Source organism: Notothenia coriiceps, unplaced genomic scaffold (assembly GCF_000735185.1).
Source record: "Notothenia coriiceps isolate Sejong01 unplaced genomic scaffold, NC01 NC01_scaffold00037244, whole genome shotgun sequence".
Lineage (NCBI taxonomy): Eukaryota > Metazoa > Chordata > Actinopteri > Perciformes > Nototheniidae > Notothenia > Notothenia coriiceps.
The window spans coordinates 20,769,624-20,783,772 of record NW_011369945.1 but is presented as its reverse complement, the minus strand read 5'-3'; the positions used below and the strand labels follow the sequence as shown (position 1 = coordinate 20,783,772).

General features: G+C 39.0%; 1 protein-coding gene across 2 annotated transcripts; it reads left to right on the top strand.

The window, feature by feature from the left end:
- Window positions 1-691: 691 nt before the first annotated feature.
- LOC104964996 (cornifelin homolog B-like) lies at window positions 692-5,280 on the top strand. 2 transcript variants are annotated; one of them, XM_010793933.1, is made up of 4 exons: window positions 692-781; window positions 2,185-2,299; window positions 3,540-3,694; window positions 4,281-5,280. In XM_010793933.1, the coding sequence occupies exons 1-4, from the start codon at window positions 710-712 to the stop codon at window positions 4,401-4,403; spliced, it is 465 nt and encodes a 154-aa protein (XP_010792235.1). In that variant the 5' UTR covers window positions 692-709; the 3' UTR covers window positions 4,404-5,280. The 2 variants fall into 2 exon arrangements, with proteins under 2 accessions (XP_010792235.1, XP_010792236.1); XM_010793934.1 differs by having other exon boundaries at window positions 725-781; window positions 2,167-2,299.
- The last annotated feature ends 8,869 nt before the right edge of the window (window positions 5,281-14,149 follow it).

The following is a 14,149-nucleotide window of genomic DNA, read 5'->3' as shown; positions in this document are numbered from 1 at the left end:
CCAGTTTCCTCGAGATTGAGAAACGGCCTGTGTGTGTGTGTGTGTGTGTGTGTGTGTGTGTGTGTGTGTGTGTGTGTGTGTGTGTGTGTGTGTGTGTGTGTGTGTGTGTGTGTGTGTGTGAGGAGCTCCACAGATTGGTCCATTTGGGTCGTCGTTACGTCACTTAGTACCAGAAAGAAAATGAGAAATCTCCAACGAGGCGTTCTGGGGCAGCATAGACAGGTATTTTCTGTGTTAGAGCTTTACTCACTACAGGGTGTACTTTGAGGGTTTGTGACTCTGCAAACCGTTTACATGCATAAAAACCTTCATAACACACAAGGGGAAGCATGACATGGGCCCTTTAAGCAACAGTGTCACATAAGTTTCCGACATGAGGTCATGACGGCCATGACATGATGCTCATGCAATAGCCTCAACTTAGTTCTTAGCGGGTGTGGCGATTCTAGAGTCTGGGTGCTCTAGGCAAACATTCACTGGGAGCCCCTCGAACCAGCTTTTCATCACCACGCACAGCCGACAGCGCCCCCCCCACATTTTACGGCGCCCGACGCAGTTGCCTGCCTTGCCTGTTCGCAAGGTGCGCCCCTGAGCGGGTAACAATAAATAATAGGAAAGCAATGTTCACGGAGAGCAGGGCTGACTGGTTTGTCCAGTTTTTACTTTCAGGTGTTCTGTTGTGTGCAGGTATTTATAATCTTAAAGAGATATGCACTTCAGTGCAGACACCGGCTGTAAAAGGACGTACGACTCAGAGCTCTCTCTACACACAAATACACAGGTAAGATATTAACTCGATCGGCACTACCATGATAATGCATAAGTAGTAGCTGCTCTATATATTTATATATAGCGCTTTTATTATTTGTAACCTGTCTGTATTCGTGTCATCTTATTTTTCTCTAATGTAGAGTGTGTGCTTTTTTATGGATAGCACTAACTTGCACCAACTTTGCTTTCAGGCAATTTGCCATTAAATATTATTCCACCATTATATCCATAGGTCAGAAAGAAAATACTTTTGATGACCATTATAGATGTGTGTATTCTTCATTAATCTGGTTGGCTGAAAGATGTAACTGTTATTGTCAAAAAAGAAAATACAAGAATGTGAGAATTCAAATGGCAGAGGACTTTTGGACCCTAAATATATTGAAATGAAATACAAAAATATCCCTGTCAGAGAATTTGTAACATTGAAGGCTAATGGGATATGTTCTAATAGGGTCAGCAAAAGGTCAGCAAGGAAGCCCTATAGCACTAAATAAATTCACAGTGATACGTAGACTCACTGTTACATTTGAATCCATCGTTAGGTTCCTTTTTTCCCTCAACAAATCAAAGAGAAACTCTAGAGATGTGGAAATGGTTTCCTTGACAAAAAAAGCATTTTGTTTGGACAATTTAAATTACCTGACTTTTATTTTCTAACAAGTCACTCAAATGATGACACAGCACATTGTCTGTAATTCCCCTCCGGGATGACACATGCTGGTGATATCTGATCTATCGGCAGGCAGTTATGCAGTGTCAGTGTCTACAAAAACCCAATTTAAAATGACTTATTTGTCATGGTTATAACTAACCACTTGGTTATTAATAGGGAAATCCCACGACCATGATACAAGTAAATCACATTTATCAAAAGCACTTTGGTTACATTACATGTATTACATGTTATTTAGCTGAAGCTTTAGTCCAAAGTATTAACAATGTTGACCATCAACCTTGTAATTGGTGAAAAACTTGCTCCATCTCCTGAGTCACAGCAGCCCCATTAGCTTGACATATGCTTGTTAGACCAAATGTGGTAAAGGTGTACAGTATGTGAACCTGTTTTTCGCCATGCCAAAAACACAAAAAAATGTCAATACTTTGTCCTCTGGTTAGTATTATATTTATAACGCTCACATGCTTACAAGCCTTCACCAGAGCAGCACTGGAGTGGTGTCCTTCTACAATATCTTATTGAACAAATTCTATTATATTGTAAAATGATGTAACGTTCTAACTGAAACTATGAAATACGTAAAGTATGTGGTGTGTTTTTTTTGTTTCAATCTTGTAGCAAGGGTATTGCCAGCACCCATTTCTTTGTTGCCTCTTTGCATATGACTGTATTTTGTACAAGCACTAATAACAAACATTTTTGACATGAACTCTAAGTCCTGGTTCCTCCTTTAGAAAGTCATCATGACTTCCAAAATGGTCATCAGCCAGCCTCAGCCTGTGATGGACGCCCGGGACTCTGATGAGTGGGGATCAGGGATCTGTGACTGCGTTCAAAATGTGCCTGAGTGTAAGTATCTGCACTTCTTCTCTTTATGAGAGAAGTTACAAGTATAGTTTACATTTGATTTGTATCTCTTGTGCACAGTCATGCTATGATTATGTGACAAAAGGGCATTGTTTACTTACTCAAAGGGCAATACGTTGTTCATTTTTATTCTGTAGTTTTCAAATACATTAATCTTTCATATTTTGATATTAGCTGCATCATAAAAACACAAAGGATTACAGTACATCTTGTCATTTCCTTACTGATTTAATGTGTCATTTTTTGCAACAAGCCTACCAATCTTATGTGTCGATTTGAACTCAATACTTCAAAAAATAATTATGTTAGATACTCATCCAAGTTTTATGAAATAACAGCAAAGATACAAAGCCAAACCTGAAATATTTTCCTAAGAAAGGAAAGGTAATTGACTTATTCTAATTATTTATTAGTATCTTAAAGGCCATTTCTACTGATCATAATTCCATTGTCGAGGTCTACTAGAATAGATCTACATTGTTCAATGTTTTCCAAAAGCACATTGGTTTCTCATACAGCGTCTCTGTATAGACTCTCGGTCCTACATGCCTTGTTGGAGCTCCTCCCACACACTCACAGCCTGAGCTCCTAGTGTGTGTGTGTGTGTGTGTGTGTGTGTGTGTGTGTGTGTGTGTGTGTGTGTGTGTGTGTGTGTGTGTGTGTGTGTGTGTGTGTGTGTGTGTGTGTGTGTGTGTGTGTGTGCATTACTGTTTCCTGCTGTACAGTCCTAAGTGTGTGTGTGTGTGTGTGTCATGACTGTGCGTGCGTGCGTGCGTGCGTGTGTGTGTGTGTGTGTGTTTGTGTGTGTACGTGTGTGTGTGTGTGTACTGTGTACGTGTGTGTACGGAGCTCCGCGTATTGGACCAATTGGTCCATTTGGACTTTGTTACGTCAATAGGACCCAGAAGGAAACAAATGGAAGGAAACAAATCTCCAACGAGGCGTTCTGGGGCAGCATGGACACGTCGTTTCTGTGTAGTTGTACTTGCTACAGGGTGTACTTTGAGGGTTTGTGACTCTGCAGACCGTTTACATGCAGAAAAAGCTACATAACACACAAGGGGCTGGGTAATAACCAGAAAAGCATATGATGGGACCTTTAAATGATTGTGTGCATATTTGTGTGTGTTTTCTTGTCTCTGGTATCTTACAGGTGTTGGTCATTTTTACAATAGGTGTGTTTATCGGTTGCTTATCTGGTATTTGTTTATTTCTGGTAAAGGTTGTTGTGCTTTCTGGTGCTGTCCCTGCTTCGCCTGCAAAACAACCAAGAAATATGGGCAGTGTCTCTGTCTCCCCCTGTTGGACATGTTTGGTTTTGTCCCTCCCGTCACCATGTCCATGAGGGTCTCCATGAGGCAGCGCTACGGCATCAAAGTAAGACACGATTCTCTTTTGTTGGTGTCAGATGGCAGAAATATTTGAGTTTTATTTGCGATTTCTGTGGATCCACTATCACTTTTTATTTCATTGAGACTTAGGGAGACATGTCAGGTTGCATGATTTGAACTTGTAAAGCAAATGTCCATAAAGTGTTAGCAATCACGAGTGTCTGATTCGACAAAAATATGAAAGTGATATTCAAGATTTTCAACAGCTCAACAAACAACAATTTCATTAAGGGTTAGGAAAATGTGTGTGTTTTTTTTTTTGTATTCCTACTGACACAATAAAGGTCCACACAATAAACTCTTTGTTAGAGTTGGGAGGAAATCATGGCTTGGGTTTAGAAAGCAACTTTTTGAAGGTTTTGTGAACCTTTGGTAAAAGAAAAAAAAAAAACCTCAGTCCTGGAAGGAAAGTGTCGCTATTTCAGGGTTTTGGTATCCCTACTTTTCAAAACATTACTTTAGAATTACTTCTAAAAAATACTTAAGAAAGGCAAACCAAGTGTATGAATAATGATCAGAATCAATTATGCAGCCTGTAAATCCTATTTTTCCCCTGACTGTATTTCCTGCAGGACACCATGTGTAGGGACTGTCTGTTTGCCACCTTCTGTACACCCTGCAGCTGGTGTCAGATGTCCAGAGAGATGAGGAGGAGAAACCTCCAAGTCGTCCTAGTCAGTGCCAAGAACACATGAGTTCTTTCCTGTCTCCTGACCACCACCAAGGCTGTAACATGTTCCATTAACACACAGCCTGCTGCGGCTTTTCTAACACATCTAAACATTATAAATACACTGTACACTGAAGCCTATGTGAAAGAGACGAGCCTACATTGAAAGAAAATAAACGTTGAATTTAATTTAATGTGTTTTGTCAACAGATTTTGCATCACTGCATCATGTTAGTTTGAAGCAATAATATTACGTTAACTTAAAGAACATTAGGTTCAACTGAATATTATTGCTTTCAACCAACCTAATACAGTCCTGTCAATGACTGAAAAGCAATATGTGTTCCTGAAAAACGAATTTAATAAAATTAGCTAAGATGATTGATAACTCCGACAGCATAATACGAGCTCTGGCAGCAGGGAATGTAGAAATAAGTTATTTTTGAAATGTATTACACCCCAATTGTTTTATAAGTTTTATTTTTTCTGCCTGAGACGAAAACGCTTACTTTTACTGAATTGTTTTTATCTGATCTTGGTTAAAGGGAATTGTCCGCTGACTTTAAGGCAACTGTTCTTGAAGAGCCTTTATGAATGACATTTTGTTGTACTTTGTTCAAGTTTTGTTTTTAAGCAAAATCCAAGCATGGGTTTATCATCATGAGAGTCGTTTTGTAAACTAGTATTGTTTTCACATACTAATATTATATCTGACAAAGTTACAATGTATTAAACAGACTTCAAGCAATTTAAATGATGTATTTCTATTATATTTGTATATAGAAAATCAGGTTACAGCCATTCATTTTAAATTACAGTAAGCAGGTTTTACTTTGTTTCATGTTGAGCAAGCATACTTTAATAATAGTTCAGCTATTATCAATAAAATCAAATGAATACCATTTTATGTTGTTGTCTGCATATGTATATGGCACATTGTTCACAGATGGAAAACACACAAAGAGCATATTGCAGAGAAAATGTACAGAAAGCACCTTTAATTAAATGTACTTGAAATACTGATGTGACACCTTACTTAGCGGCTAGAGGGAGCCACATTCTTCCCAATGAGTCAACACTTTTTATAGAGGGTTGAGGCCATGTGGGGTCACAGTGGATCAGAAGCATGGACCTGACAACCACCTGCACAGGAGAGGGAAAATAACAAAAAAACCTTACAACAAATGAAGCTTTCCTGTGCTCAATGTCAGTGTTTTAAATAACGGTTCTTTATTAGCACAGATAGTGAATGTCTTTCTGCCTTTGTAAGTTGCATAATGCTACTTTCAAACCTCACTCGAGAAAATTCTCTCAAACCCTCAGACCTCCTTTAAATCTGAGACATACTGCAAATTTCATTTCAGATCAAATGCAAATGTGTCTACAGGAAAGACATTCACCATAGTAGGTTAGTTACACATAGGTAGTTACATTTCCAGTAATAAATACATAATGTATTAATAGTTTTATTTACAGGAATATTTTGTTTTTTTCAATAATTGGTTTTAAATGACATAGTTCTTAACACTGCCAATTTAGTAAGTTATATTCTGTATTTGTCCCCCCAAGTATGTAACAAGAGGCATTTAGGACATGTCACAATTAAGATAAATAAATAAAATAAAACATAAAGGATATGTCTTTAAGAGGGAGGAGCAAAGACATCTTTTACATTGAGAAAATAATCGAGTCTTCAATAACAAATACTCTCAAGTTGCTGGTTATCATGCTGAAATCAAGAAAGTGTAAACAATATGTGTTTGGCAAATTGCTAGCCACTTTTTGCCTTTTGTTTTGTTTTTTGTAAAATAATTAAGGTAGTTTCGGCCACCAACCTTTATGGAAATTGGCTTCTAGTTTAAACAAGCAGTTATAGAGCCAGCTTTTTTGAAAGGAATGGTTGGAGACAAAACCAAAGCTAAAACAGAGCAAATATTGGACTTTATAAGTTGTGGCTGTATGTCTGCTTATTGTTGTGCTTTTATACCCTCTTGTGGCCATACAACAAACAAAGGCTGCTTTAAATAACAACACCTGTACTGTGTGGTCAGCTACATACTTGCCAATACCCATTATATTAAAAGAAGATGGAGAAGAACAGATGTATTATTTGTTGTTCAGTTCAAACAATACATTTACGGAGTCACTATCATGTGAAATGTTGTCAAATTATGCCCAATAAACGTTCCTATTAGTCCGGTTTGCACTCCAGCAAAGGCGATCCCTCCCCTCTGCTGGCACACTTGGCCCTGGTGTTCACTGTAAATTGCTCAGTGGGTTGTTTTTAAATGGGATTATAATGACAGTTATGGTTTGCAAGAATTGATGTTTGTGACTTTTACGAGGTGTGAGTGAAGGGGCGGGACCAGGCGGCTCATAAACGCTGCAGGAATGTTAATTGGTCGAGGCCACTGCTGCCCTCTTTGTTCTGCTCTCTCATACTGGGCTTCTGTTGCGCCCGTTACAGGCCAAAGAACTGATTTAAAATCTGTGACTTTAACCCCGCACACCCTCCAACACCCCCCCACGCACACATATGTACACAGCTTATCCCACCCCCTCGTTCATCCCCTCTCATTCTTTCTTCTGAGGTTTCCTCCTGAAAATGGACCCCTTAGATTCTCTCATTTCCTCCATGTTGCTTAATCAGGGTTGGGGGAGTAATTTTATCACAGCTTTTTTTTCCTTCTTGTGGTCACTTGGCCGGCTGCACTTTAAGCCAGAGGAATGTTCTAAGGTGAGGGAGGTTTCCGAAAGCCCAAATGGGATTAGTGTCATTTTTTATTATTTGGAAACATCGAATACATTTACTAAATTAAAAAAGTTATTATTTATTTATTGTTTAGGAATTCACTATGAATCTGAAACATTTGAGGGCCTATTAAGACTATTTTGTATTATCCTGGTTTCATCCTTAAATCTTCATGCCGATGATTTGATTTGACTTTGTTTTACCTTGTTTTTAATATTTAACTGTGTTCTGCTATTGTGATCTACATAATTTCTTTCTTTCTCCAACATGTACACATTCACATCTCAAAGATTTTGGAACAGTTTGATTTATGTGGTTCACAGGTTGTAATATTTGTATAGCACTTTCGTCCTTAGTTATACAAAATAAGGTTGTTATGATGTCTTCAACTAATTTCTGTTATTTTCCTAATTTAGGAAGTATATCAGATCTCTCCTTACAACAAAGGACGTTGGTTCAAATAAACTACAGTGTCCTTGCAGCAGAAAGCACCAACTTTTCTATATGTGTGGGAATAAAACATCCTCTTGGAAATCAGTTTAAATCTGCTCTTTAAAAAATTATCTTTGTATTATTCAAGTACAATTGTTAAAGCCGAAAAGGATAATCCTTAAAAACTACTTCAGTAGGGAATCCTTAAATGTTAATCAGAGGTCATGAGATGGATTTGAACCTGGAGATCACGGAATCTTCCCGAGTGTCATCCTGTCTGTCGGAGGATTCCACCATGACAGATGGAGACACCGTCTATCTGTCCATAATTTCCAGGGGAAGTGTTCCTTTCAAAAGACAAGGTTGGAGTTGCAGGGGAGTCGTCTGATAACGGCTCAGGTTAAGATGAGGCGGCAGGGGCAGGCGTAGTCCGACACGCGCTATCAGACGACGGGCCTTAGAGCAAACAAACAGCTCTGACCTCTCAAAACATTGGCAGCAGGGAGCAGCTGATAGTCAGAGACGGCTAGGTGGAGGTGGGTGATGTAGCAGTGTGAGTGTGTGTAGGGGAGGCAGGGGGCGGGGCAAAAGGGCATGCAGGGCAAGAATTATCTGATCCTTCCGTGATCTTAGTGTCTCAGTGTCTATTAAAATCTGAAGGGTGTGTCTGCATGTGTGTGAGGGGTAGTTATCTTTATGTTTGATGAGTTGCCATGTCTTAAAGAGCTGTTGATTTCCACTTCCCCTGACATCAAGATCTTTTGCATCTTCAAAAAAACATAAACACTAGCATTTTCCAATCCTGTTTGAATCCTGTTTGTCTGCATTGACCTTTTAAAAAAATGGAACATAACTTGCTGATAAGCACTATCCATACTTATCAGTTATTATAATTTATAATGTATTAAGCTCTAATGCAGGAATTGCTGTGATGATTATATAGAGCAGCAAGAAGCCTAAATGTGTTTTCCAATTCCTACAATACACTCTCGTACGAGAGGTAACTATTGCCATTTCACGACAACCATCTTACCATGACGTTAATTTTTTGTGATCATAAGCTCTGGTTTAGTGTAGATAGACTAAAACCTAATTGCATTTTTGGGGACATGGCCTGCCTTCTGTGTACATACATTCATTTGTCTGTGACACATTCAGACAAATGAGAAAAGAGAAGGTCAGGAGGTGTAGCAGCAGCAGGGTGAAGGGGAGGAAAGGGTCAACAAATTCTTTGATTACTGAACCTTGTCATTCAGATAGCAGAGGGCTTGAACACTTGGCGAACTCACCGGACAGCAGCGAGGCAGAATCAGAAGACTGAGGACTCTCCTGCAGAAACTGAATTAATTTCTACTGGGCAGCAAGATCTCTACAGTCTCATTAGAAGCTATCTCAATATAAGATAAATAAATAATGAGTAGATTAAGAACCAACTGCAAACTATTGAATGTTTATGTCATTCATTGAGCAAATATTCCAACAATTGTTAAGGTTCAAGATCTCAGATGTCTGGGTTTGCTGTTTATTTCTGTTTTTATATCATACAAAATAGAAAATCTTTGGTTTTTGAATGTCTTGACAAAACATTATCTCGGGTTCTGGGAAGCAGTAATATACATTTTGTTCTAATTGTATTTAGCATTTTATAGACCAAACAAATTGTGAATTGAGTAACATTGACCAAAAAAAAGACAGAACATTAATTAGTCAGCCCTAAATGCCAAAGTAAAAAAAAAAACCTAACCCTAACTCTAACCCACCATTTAGGTGGAGCAATAATGGTTGAGTTGTATTTATTCAACACTGCTCTTCCACTAGGGGGCATTACTGGGAGTTAAACCGATACCAGGCTCCTGAAGAGGATCTCCACTGTTGTTAGCCTTGATATACGGCTGCTGGAAACAACCCCTAAGTGCATCTCAAGGTTCATTGAAAGGGTGAATAGGATCTATAACTCTTGAGTGGATGTAGTTGTTCATCTGTTGTGTCGGACAGCGACTTTACAAACTTGTTTAGTTTCAGGAAGAAAAAAAAAGTGTGTTACTTTGTTTGGCTTAAAAGACTATAAACACAACAAATCTACTCACCCACTGTCACACTAACAATATTAATACTTTACTACGGTACTTATATTTTTGACAATGTGTTTAATTTGCGTCTGCAATTAGGAATATTTTTTAATTGGTTTAAAGCTTAAATTAAAATAGAAGACGATTTATATTTTCGACTAAGAGCATTGGAAATACTTTTTTTTTCTTTTTTTTCGTATCAATATCATCTAATACTGAAAGTGAACAGTATAAATTCCTTTTTTATACTTGACGACACAAGGTTCTCACTTGCAAATAAGGAAAGAAATTATCACATTTCTTCCTGGGTAAAAATGCACCAACATGTTCAGGTTTTATTTGATATTAACTATAATCTATTTTGGAGAGCAAAATAGGCATAAACGTATTTTACAGTGATTTATTAAGGGAGTACTTTAAACAAATAATAATAATTGTTTCATCTTACCATATAGATATTTTCCATCTCGAATGTCCTCCTCCGCCTCGGTCAGATGCCCCTATGTCTTTTCTGCTCTGTGTGTGACATAAACGTTGAGGAAAATTAACATAATGCAACACAAAAGTAGTCGGTCACACCAAATCCGAGCTTTTGAGCAAGAGATAAGAGATATTCCCAAGAGATGTACTCGATATGTGACATGCCACAGTGACTCCAACATTTGAGATTTGCTGAGAATTATAGTGTCTAACGCTAAGACTGCAGCCTGTGAATTACCTTTCAAAGGCTGCAGGAACTTAAACTTTCCAGAGCAGCTGCATGGAGACTGGAGGTTTGTGTGTGTGTGTTGTGTGTGTGTGTGTGTGTGTGTGTGTGTGTGTGTGTGTGTGTGTGTGTGTGTGTGTGTGTGTGTGTGTGTGTGTGTGTGTGTGTGTGTGTGTGTGTGTGTGTGTGTGTGTGTCACACCTTTTCCAATCCAGATTTTGGATACTTGGAATTCGTCTTGCTACTGGTAGATTTTGGCAGATTTTGTAACCCAGCTACTTACTAACGAAGAATTTCCCATTTATTAGCATAAAAGGATTACGAAAAGTCTTATTTGACAAGTGTTTGCCAAGCTATACTGTATATTTGCTTGTTACATCACACCAGAGATGGAACAAAGTAATTATATTGCAAGTAAAAGAAAGTGTCAACCTTTGGTCCTGATGTATTGGTCAATTCCCAAGTCCAAACAACCAATATCCTAACTTCAATTCCAAAACAAGAGTTCCTCCGAAATGAAATGCTAACACCTTTGTAAAAAAATCGGCCCAACATACTTTCATTTAAAATCTTGTGTAATATTTTGCATATTGCCAAATATTTGTGATGTCTAACAGTTTTTGCATCTAGGGTTAAATCAATTTAAAGTTTCGTTTTGCTTCAAATCTCTTTAATTCCACGTATTCACCATCATTTTCTTGACTAGAATTAAAAAATGTTTAAGCCATGCAAACTTTTAATATCCAGTTCGAGACTTCAAAGTTTCTCACAGGTGGCCCCAGAAAAATCGGGACTTTGAAATCTTACGATATATTTTTAGTACACTACACATGGCACTTTCATGTGCCGTCCGGCCATACTTTGACACTAAGCAGCTGTCTCTGCATGCAGCACTCAGTCATTATTAAAGAAAATGGGTTGTTTGTTTGGTTTCTTCTCAATTGTGTCACTTCCTGTGGGAGGAAAAGTCCTAGGTAACAAGGCAAAACCTAATGTCACAATTAGAGAAGAACTTTATGAGGATTTTCATTGCAGTGCAGTCCTGCCTGACCCACGACACCACTAACTACTCTGACCCCCACCCCCTGCCTCCACCTCCCCAAACCTAGACTTTTTGTCACCGTGGTGATTGGTAGACTAAACACTGTGCAATATTCACCAGATCCACAACCCATTGGATCATTACAAACATTAAGACGATACAAAAGGAAACAAAACTTGTGACCCCGCCCCACCAAAGTGTCCCCCTGGCCTCCTCACACTCTATTTTAAGTGCATGGTCACAACGACATAAAATTGCAAACACACATATAGACTGAAGCCTATATTCTTAACATTCTTCGGCCAGTAAACAAACGGGCCGGACAGATGCATCACCCCCGGCAGACACGCAGATTCGAGGGCTGGGAATGTTTACACGGCCCTGTCGCCCTCCGAGGCCTCATCCAGAGCTGGCGAGGACTCAGACAGAGAAGAGAGCCACACTTAGAGACGATGTTCATCAGGTCATGACTTATCACTGATAGTGCATCTGATAGGACTACCAGAAAGTGCTCAAAAACCTCTGATACACCTTTTTGATACACTTTCTATTTAAAAAAGACCATATACCACCATTCTTTGATCATTATCATGTCCAAGTGCCATATAATGCGCATGAAGCAGAACTTAATCTGGTGCTGTGTGGGGAGTCGGCTCTATTGACTTTCTAACTTTCGGAGGCCGCATTGATGCCGCTGAGAATGTAGATGCAAATGATATTTTCTGACATACTTTCTACCGTGTAAAACCATGATCTGATTTCTTATCCTTATCCACATTTGGAAAGATGACATGTACCAATAGCCTGTTTCCACAACAGTTTTTTCCCCCCAAGGATAAATTCAGTACAATTCAACAATGTTACTTACCGGTACATGTAGTCCCTGGACTGGATTAACCATGGCCTAATTAAACTTCTCAACCATAGTTCCTGATAGCATGAACATTCAGCTCTTGGGAGTGGTACTTTCAGGGCAGAGGTTTCAGTAATTGACATTGCTAACAAACAAGAAACATCGTAACTACATTGTGTAAAGCTTCATCTACAAGGTGAACAAGCCTTGAGTGGTAATAGTATCAATATTAGAAGGGACAGTATGAATGATTGTGTTCCACCAATATTTAATTATACATAGTTTAAATTGTGTTCTATACAATGATTCATCATGGACAATGAAACAAAAAAATGTAGCAGAACCAGAGATATTGCCTTTTTTAACCTCACATGTGCTAGAAGCGGCTAATGTAGCCTTAAGTTGTTAGCCCACTTACTCTTAACTCCACACCGTCAGTTGTTTTGCATTTTTTTTAAATATAAAGATAAGGCTCTAAACAAGCTTGATGCTTTACTCCAGAAGACCTGTATGCCGATTTTGATGAGTGATACAGTATAGTTTATCTTTAACCAAGTATGCTAGCCTTAGCATACTTGGCCTTCATATAACAAACTATAGTGGTTGCAGATTGGAACAAAAAACACCTACTGTACACAACATGTTGTTACAAGGTACACAAATACCTGTGGATCTGTTTTATGGAATTGTTGTTCTTTTAAGATAAAAGAAAACGTAATTGATCCAAAGGGGCAATTCAATAAGTGTAGTTTTCCAGCCTGAAAGTAGAAAGTTTGGGTCCATCACTGTGAATTTTGGGGTTTGGTTTACTCAAAGTTAAGAGCGGATTTGTTTGCAGCACGTAGTTGAGTCATGGGACTGAATGAGAAATATCCAGCAGACATGTTGGAGTCCCTTTGGCCCCGGATACGAATGAACTGACCGCATTCTAACGTGACTCCACATCAGTCAAAAGATATACGTTGCTACTTCACACACACACGCACGCACGCACGCACGCACACACACACACACACACACACGCGCACACACACACACAGAGAGAGAGAAAAAGCCTCCATCCCCATCTCCATCAGTCAAGTCCTGTGGCCGATGAACTTCCATCGTCTCCAAGGTTGATAACAAGCCTCTTAAGCTTGGCGGCTAATCAAGCTCAAAGGAGGGAGAGAAAGAGAGATAGTGGGGGAGAACAAGAGGTCTGCCTGTAGATGCAGTGAAGTCCCTCTCTCTCTCTCTCTCTCTCTCTCTCTTTCTCTTCCCTCTTCATTTTCAATGTTCCCTTATCTTCCTCTCTCTACAGGGGGAGGCGGAGGGCGGCCTAATAGCCTGCGAGGGGGGCTCTCCAGAGTCTCTCTACATACCAGTCATTTACTACAGGAGAGAGAGAAGGGGGGGAAAAAGAAAAATTTCTTGATAAATCATCCAGGGTCACACGGCTTCCATGTTCCCCAGAGTCACAGAGATAGAGCGAAGGAAAAAAAATGAAAGAAACCCAAAAAGAAAAAGAAAGAAAAACCAAAAACTATCTATCTCGGACGTCTGTCTCCTCTTTGAAGTCTGTATCATCACACAAACAGCACGAAGTTGAAATAAATAGAAACAAGTGGCTGCTGCTGCTGCTTGTTGCACTTGAGTTCAACTGTTTTTATATCAACAGACTTCCTCCACATGCTTTAATGAGCTCTACTTGACATGAAAATATCAGCTTGGATGAAAATGACTGCTGTGTTTAATGGAGGAGATCTAATCCGCTGTTTATTTCAGAATCTAGTTTCTTGATGTTTGCAGCTGTCTTTTCTAAGCACTTATCAGAAAACCTTTTCAGTCTTTTCTGTGTTTGCCAAATTCATTTTTCTGCGTCCCAAGAAGATTAACACATCCACTGATCGAGATGTTTGGTCTTTTTTTTTCATTTGA

Bases quoted from the DNA above. Each gene is read 5' to 3' on its own strand.
- LOC104964996 (XM_010793933.1), top strand. From the start codon at position 710: ATGCACTTCAGTGCAGACACCGGCTGTAAAAGGACGTACGACTCAGAG. The intron at 2,300-3,539 runs GTAAGTATCTGC...TTTCTGGTAAAG, and splicing joins CGTTCAAAATGTGCCTGAGT to GTTGTTGTGCTTTCTGGTGC. The intron at 3,695-4,280 runs GTAAGACACGAT...TATTTCCTGCAG, and splicing joins GGCAGCGCTACGGCATCAAA to GACACCATGTGTAGGGACTG.